General features: G+C 32.8%; 1 protein-coding gene across 1 annotated transcript; it reads left to right on the forward strand.

The window, feature by feature from the left end:
- The first annotated feature begins 7,321 nt into the window (after window positions 1–7,321).
- Window positions 7,322–8,134, forward strand: LOC131605914 (probable CCR4-associated factor 1 homolog 11). The gene has a single exon (XM_058878203.1). It carries the CDS (start codon window positions 7,322–7,324, stop codon window positions 8,132–8,134), a length of 813 nt encoding a protein of 270 aa, XP_058734186.1.
- Window positions 8,135–8,725: the final 591 nt, after the last annotated feature.

Raw genomic sequence — 8,725 nt, forward strand, 5'->3', positions numbered from 1 at the left:
ATACAGACGAAACTGGAAATGCGCTTGCGGTTTTGTTCTTGATGAGAACCGAAAAAGCATTTCCAGTTTCTGCTGCGATTTCAGAGTTACGTTAATGGCTTCCCACCCCCACAAATGAGCACACAAAAATTGACATTGATCATGAAAAAGACATTTCCAAATGATTCCTAATGTTGAAAACAAACCACAAATTTATAATTTCTAACCTAAAACACACATTTGGGTGAATTTTACATAAACTTTAAAAAGTTCAAAAACAACTTACTTAATTGATTGTGATTGTTTTTTGTTGATTGATTGTGATTGGATGCTTGAGATACTGTGCTTGATGCTTTCGAACAACTTCGGTTGCAAATGTGGTTGATTTAGTGAGAATGAGATTGAGGAAGTTTGGAGTGTTTTGTTGTTGTTAGAGTTTGAAACTATAATGGGAGGGGAAGAGGCCGCGCGTGTTTAAGTTGTTCCACGAACCGAAAATATACTTATGATTCTATACTGTAGTTTTATTTTCGGTTAGTTCTAAGTTATTCCAACGTTAATGTCTATATGGTGCGAACCGAAAATGCATTTCCGTTTTTAAGGGTATTTTTGGAAGTATGATTACGTATTCAAAATTACCATTATTCTCAATAAAAATGATGATTTAAATTGACAGAGATGACTAACCTAACTAATTTTGTCATATCTATGTGTAAATGTTTGACCTCTTAAAGTGGTCTCAATGGAGAAATTCTTCTAAAGCATTTTGCATCTTTGCAACTTATGTTCGATTCTAAAGGAATCGTGGAAGTAAGTTAAGGGTGAAAAGGATGCAAGCGAAGATGTGCAAGCGAAGATGTGCCAGTGTCTGGAAAAGAGACGTTTGCAACAGTTATGTAGTTTTATTATAAATAAAAAAATTCGTGTTAGGTTTTGTGTGTTACAATTACTATAGAAACTCATTATACTCAAAGTATCCGAGCGAAAATGAGAAAAGAGTTCAACTGAGTGTAATGTATGTGTTCAAACACCACAATTTATTTATACAAAGTCCTTTACACTAAATTATTTTCCTACACTTTTACTTTATGTCGAAGTCTTTACTCTTTGTACTTTTACATTCTTTTTTCACCCTTTTTTACTTTATCCTAAGGATTTCGACTACATCAAAATCTACATCCTTTACACAGAAAACCCTATAAAAATATCAGAAATTTTGTGCACATATGTCCGAGGATCACGTTGAGAAAAGGTGGGGATAAGAGTTAGTAAACCGATTAAAAGAATTATGTAGTAATGGTTTAACTAAAACAAGGAAATAGAAAGTAAGAAAGAGAAGTGAAGTGAAGAAAAAAGGAAAAGAAGAGAAAAGGAGAAGAGAAGATAAGAGAAGAGGAATCCTAAGAGAGTATTGGATATCCAATATAGAGTATTGGCTATAAATGTAAGAATCGAGAGGAGGGCGAAGATAATAAGTCACATGGGAGCTCCACGGATCAAATGATGGCATTTGAAGGGTGAAAAACAAGAAAGTTTTTAGCACAATATCTTTAGGGGATAGACAACCACAAGTAAATACAAATGATATGTGGAATAAGATGACCTAAGAGATTAGAAAACGAGCTAAAGAGAAGAGATGTTGCGAGAAGAGATTAAAGGATGAGGTTTATGTCTTAAAGGAAAATTTGGTGGAGAACCCTGATATCTACTTTGAGAGGGCTAAGGAGAAGATAGCCTTCCTTCACCCCTAGTATAGACTTGAGCCTCATGTACATGTTTAAGGTAGTTCATGATGGCAAGTTAGCGGATGTGTCAGCAATCTCTCAATCAACCTCCTCGTTTGTCCCGGATATTCAAGTTGAACCTAAAGACGACAAGCCATATGAGGATGTCGCTATGGTGATGCTTCCACTTAGGATGCTCCTGAAGAGAACCTAGCTCCTAAGGAGGGTCAATGAGTAGCCGGCTTGCCCCTCCCCTTATTATTATTAGTATTTTTTACCATCTATAAAACTGCACCCCCAGAAATTTGGCCCAATGGCTTTTTATGTGCCCTTTGTTATAATTTACTCGTGGTTAAGATTTTTCTGTCTAGGACCTCTCACCCTACCCTAAAACGCCATAGGTTCTACCATGGAGCTAGTATATGTCTCAACTTTTGTTGCGAGGATCCCTTTATAGAGTTTTAGCAAGTTTAATAGCCTTGACAGGTGGCAAGGACTCCCACACGAGGATCCATCATATTAATAGTCTTAAGAGACGACAAGGATTCCCATGAAAGGATCTAACATGTTGAATAACCTTAAAAGGAGGGAAGGACTCCCACTTAAGGATTCAGCAAGTTAAATAGCCTTAAGAGGCAACAAGGACTCTCACATAAGGATCCAGCATGTTAAATAGCATTAAGAGGCGACAAGGAATATCATGTAAGGATCCAGTATGTTAAATAGCCTTAAGATACGACAAGGACTCCCACGTAAGGATCCGACAAATTAAACAGCCTTAAGAGGTGGCAAGGAATCCCATCTAATAACCCAACATGTTAAATAGCCTTCAGAAGTGCCAAGGACTCCCGCGTAAGGATCCAGCATGTTAAACAACCTTAAGTGGAGGCAAGGACTCCCGTGCAAGGATCAAACATGTTAAATAGCCTTGAGATGCGACCTTGACCTTAATCTTTTTCCTTTTGAGATCAAGCAAGTAAACAAGTGACAATCCAACATTCATATAAATAAAGATAGGGCCTCATTAAAAACCAAGTGCTAGTACAATAATGTTGGAAAACAGTGTCGCCATGAAGAACAAAAATATCCATATAGACATAGTTGATATGATAACTCGCCTAAGTAAATAAACATTAAGCAAACTAAACTAATGGATGGGCTTGCCGCTACGGAAAACTTGAAGATTTCTTCCTCTGGATTGGCGAGGATCTCCCCGACATAAGCTTCCTCCAAGTGTTTTATTCTTGCTTTCGGGCTCACTTTGCTTGCGCACACTATTTAGACCCTCTTTAACTTTAAGTTTTCCACATAGCATTTTTTGGGTATCGCTTCATTTTCCTGGATAACGCTTACTCGCACATTTGGGAGTGGGTACTTCATACACAAATACAATATGGATAGACGACCACTAATTGGTTAAAAGTAGGTCGTCCTATGATCATATTATACGATGAAGGAACATCAATAACTAGATAACTTACCTTGATCTTTCTAGCACTCTCTCCTAGCCCAAAGATAGTCATAAGCATTATGTAGCCTTTTAGTGTTATCAAAATTTAAAATATAATATTTGTTTTACATTTCTTAAACAAACAAGAAATACAGCTCAAGTGGTAAGAGCCTATTGTTTGCTTATTTATTTTTAAATAAATTCAATTAAATAAAATCAGTCAAAATAAAATCATACAAAAATAAAAATAGTGTTAGTATTAGGATTTAATTTTAGTTATTTAATTTAAAATTTATTTTAATTAATTAAATTAACTTGTAAATAAGTCTAATTTATTTCTAATTAAACAAAAATATCACACAATCAAATAACATTAAATTAGGTTTTTATAGTTAATTTGACTTTTATTTTGTATATAACTAGGATTAAATTTTTTTAATTTTCTTGTAATTAATTTATTTAATTTTGATTAATTAAAATAATAAGTCATAAAAATATTAAAAAACATTAATAATTTTAGATTTTTTTTAATTTGTAAATACTTTAATTAATATATTTATTTTGTAAATAATTTTTATCATTTAAAAAAAATCATTAAAATACCAAAATATTTTTAATTTCTATTAAACTTGTACAAATAATTAGGATTACGTAGGCCATGGATTTAGAATTAGTACTTCTTTTGTTGAACTAAATTCTAAAAAAAACTCAAAAAATATTTTTTCTTTAGAAATTAGGTTTTAACTTTCTCCTAATTTTTAAAATGTTTATTATGTATTGCTTTATTCTTATTTAAAATTTTAGAAGAGAAAAGGAGAAGAGAAGAGAAGAGGAACCCTAAGAGAAGATTTTATCTAAGGTAAGGGTGGGTTTTTATCTTATTATGGGATATATATGATGATGAGTAATGGATAGTAACATGTGTAGTAATTGATTCTATATGTTGAACATGTTATTATGCTTCTATTCCATGAACTATGGTTGTTTGAATATGTTTTGGGGAAGAAAATTATGGGAAACAGAATTGTCCCATAGTAATTTTTCTGGTTTTTCGTGAGCGGGCAAAACGCGGTCTGCTTTGTGAAATTTTATATTTTTAGGAACTGAACTGGATCATGTATGCTATTGATTTATCATGAATTATGGTGAATTTTCTGAAAATTTTTGGATGGCTTTTGAGGAAATTCTTTGTATGAACATAATACTTGAATTTTTGGATATGTATGTTGTGAATTGCAATTAGTTGAAATTAAAATTATTGAGCTTTGGTCGCTACATGTTAATTGTGGTGTATTAGATTGGTGAATGCCATGTGTTACATGTGTGATTGAAAACATGTTATGTGTATGTTTATGCAAATGTGAGGTGATTCATATGTGATGAATGGTGTGATATATGCTAGTATAATTAAGATTTAGGGATGATCTTAATTGCATATAATTGTTGGTATTTTTACATGCAGTCATTCTGTGGAAAAGAGGCAATGTTCGTTAGTTTCGTGAAAACTAGTGACTTGTTCCAAACCTAGAGGATTGGTTTGAAGCTTTAAAGACGAGCTTAATTGGTGGTTATATGTCTGAGGGATGGAAACAGTGATACTGCTAAGGATAACAATTTATATCACATGCATATTGCATTGAGTCGCATTGGAGTCACATGTATCGATGCGAAATGTGTTTTGCCGTGCTCATGTATTATTTGTGTGAATGATACTTTGGTGATAATTATGAATCGATTACTTGTTATTTTAAGTCGTTAAGCTATGTTGTATATGTAAACATGCAAATTATGTAAAGCACTAGTAGTGTTTCAATGTAAAACCATAATTTTAATGTCCATTAAATGTCCATTAAAGAGGTAAATGTATATCACCAACCTCTATTCATTTAAGTTTTAGAAAAAAACATTTCATTAGCAACACAGATACAGTATATTTTTCTATTTTTTTCTTTTCCTAATTCATTTTTTAAAGCATATATGTACAATTTTTAGCACTTAAATTTTTCATATTTATTTATTATTTTTACATATCAGATATAGTATTTTAATTAATAAATTATTTCACTTATTTTGTTTTTTAATTAAAAAATAAAAATAATTTTACAAAATTATATGTAATATTGCCCCCACTATTCAAATTTTCTAGTTTTGTCCTTGTTGGATGTATGTTATTATGCATTACTTATTATTATATATTGTTATAATAACATGAATTCTCACCCTTCTGTTGAAATGATGTTTCATACGACATCGCTCACCCTTCGGGTTTGTCTTCTTCACTTTTGTTGGCATTTTCGTCAACAAGGTCCTTCTGAGGCTGCCCGACGAAAGGGTCGGCATCGGCTTCTTACAGGTCTATAAGGCGCCGATCCAGCACCGCCTTAAAATAATTCACCTCGGACAAATTCAATTCAGGATAAAAGGCACAACACTTGAGCTTTGGCCCTGTCAAAAGCTTCGTCGCCACTAAAGAATACGTCAACTATAAATTTCTTGAGAGATTTTTTATGCTCATCATTGAAATCCTTGGCTACCTTCACTTCTTCAGTAAGTTTAGAAATTATGGTTTGGTCCTCTGAGGCCAAGGTTTCTCGTTTCTATCTCTCCTCGGCTATAATATGTTCCAAGTCGGCCACCTTCTCGGAGTTGGCCTTTTGGCCCTCTTTCATTAGTTTGATTTCCTCCTTAAGCTTGATTTCAGTTTGTTCGTAGTCATCCCCAAATTCGGAGACCTCAGGTCAAAACAGCGCACTTCATAAGGTAAGAACTTATGTGATGCAAAAGTCATGCTCAAGTTGAAGGAAACATTTTATAGGAATGTGGTATGACATGCAATTTTGTACGGGACAGACTGTTGAACAATTAAGAATCAATACGAGAATAAAGTAAGTGTAGCGGAGATGAGGATGTTGTGATGAATATGTGGTAAGACTTGACCAGATAAAATTAGAAATGAGAATATTAGAATGTCGAGGTAGCGCCTTTAGTAGAGAAGATGGTGGAAAATAGATTTAGGTGGTTTCGGCATGTAGAGAGAAGATATGTAGACTTTGTAGTAAGGAGAGTATACTAGATGGAGAGAAGGAAAACAACTTAAGGAAGAGAAAGACCTTGAAAGATTATAAGAGAAATTATTAAGAAAGATCTTGAGTTAATGATTTGGATAGAATTTTGTTGCTTGATAGAACGTTATGACGAAAGTTGATATATGTAACATATCTCAACTAGTAGGATAAGGCTTTGTTGTTGTTTTTTTTTCTTTTCACCACCAGTATATGATCCAGACCACCCGATCTGATTCGGGAGTCAGTTTTAGCATCAAGTGGTTTCAATTCTCTCCCGGTCGCAGTTGCAGATGATTGAATTGCGATCCTCCCTACCAAATTCAGTGTCAATCGTCAATTTAGTTTGTTTGTTTGTTGTTTGTATATTTTTTGAAATATTATATATATTTTTATTGAAATAAATAGTAAGAAATAAATTATTGTAGTGACAATTTAAGAGAAATATAAATTGTATTAAAGGAAGAATACAAAATTAAAATTACAACAAAAATAACACAAACGAAAGTTACCATCAAAATAAAAGTGAAAATTTTTTTAATAAATAACTTTTAGAGTAAATTCGTTTATTTTTTTACATATATAGGAAGTTTTTTTTCTGAGTAATTTATAAAATATTAACATTCATATATTTTAAATATTTATTAAAATATTCAATCAAATCCCATCTAATAAATATCTATAAAAATATTTGTGAAACTAACCTAATAAAAATAGGATCATTAAATAATTTAGTGGGATGCATTTTATATAAATATTATAAAAATTCAATTCTAATAAAAAAAATCTTGGATAAGATTAAAATTTATTACTGCTCAGTTCATAAATACTAAATCTAAATACCAGTATGTAATTAATAACAAATCAAATCTACGTTTCTCACTTTCCAAATCAAATCAAATTTAAATATTAACATCTATTAATTAATAAGAAATCAAATCTTCACACTATCCAAATCTCTTCGGTGTTTAATACTCCTATAAAACATTCAAACCACTTCTCATAACATCACAACACAACCTTAACTTCAAAATCAATTCTGTTTCCATCTTTCTCTCCCATTTCTGTTTCAATCTAAATTCAAAATCGTATTCAACAAACACAACATGAGCAACTCGAAAGAAGTTATAATACGCGAGGTGTGGGCATTCAATGTCGATTATGAATTTAGTCTCATTCGCCAAACAATCTGTCAACACCATTTCATCTCAATGGATACGGAATTCCCCGGCGTTATTCATTCGCCTAAAACCGACCGACGTCGTCTCCAAGCCTGTGATCACTATCGTTATTTGAAAGCGAATGTTGACGAGCTTAAGCTCATTCAAGTGGGTCTTACCCTCTCGGATGGAAAGGGAAATCTTCCTGACTTTGGAAGTAACAAGAGCTACATATGGGAATTTAACTTCTGCGACTTTGATGTTAATCGTGATCCCTGCAACGAAGACTCCATTGATATGCTTCGCCGTCAAGGGATTAACTTTGAGCGCAATTTATATCACGGTGTGGATTCAAGGCGTTTCGCTCATCTGATGTTCTCCTCTATACTTGTTTTCAACAAATCAATCACTTGGGTCACGTTTAGTAGTGCTTATGATTTCGGATATCTGGTGAAGATATTGACCCGAATGAATTTACCCAACAAGTTAGAGGATTTTCTAAGTATTGTAGAGGTATTGTTTGGAAAAAGTGTTTATGATATGAAACACATGATGAAGTTCTGCAACTCTCTCTATGGTGGTCTCGAGCGAGTGGCTACGACCCTTAATGTGGGTCGGGCGGTTGGAAAGTCTCACCAAGCTGCATCGGATAGTCTGTTGACGTGGCATGCATTCAACAAAATGATGAAGACTTATTTCAAAAATGATGAAGCTCCCAAGCATGCAGGAGTGTTGTTTGGATTAGAAACTGCTGCTTAGGAATAGAATACAAGAGAATTGTAATGAAAATTGAAGTATATAAAATACTCATTCATTGTATATTTTCATTTCTTGTTTTAAAACTGTTTTACAAAACAATTAATTTTAAAAAAATTTGGATAATATTTGCTTTTAAGAAAATCGATTGTGTTGTTATAACTATCTTCCAATCATGTGTTGGATGACAAGTTCTTCATGGCTAAAGAGTAAATACTACAGCAGTTTAGCAGCTCCTCTGAATTATTTTGCATGACAAAATTTAAAAAACAGAAAACTAACATATGCAATGCCAATTCTGCAATTAGGACTTAATTCATAAATTTTTGAATCGACTGAAATGTATTATCTGCTAAACTTATCTTCCAAGATTCAAGCCACAATTTTTGAATCGACTTAATTCATAAACATATGTAAACTTAATTCAGCAATGAGTCTAAATACAGTGACACAAAATTTATCTTCCAAGATTCAAGCCACAATTGCAACCAACAATGCATATAATGGTAGACATGGCTAACTGGTCACACAAATCTGTTACGTGTATGTTACGCAAATGGTTGATAGGACACATCTTTGAAATAGTGGGAGCTT

Source organism: Vicia villosa, linkage group LG5 (assembly GCF_029867415.1).
Source record: "Vicia villosa cultivar HV-30 ecotype Madison, WI linkage group LG5, Vvil1.0, whole genome shotgun sequence".
NCBI lineage: Eukaryota > Viridiplantae > Streptophyta > Magnoliopsida > Fabales > Fabaceae > Vicia > Vicia villosa.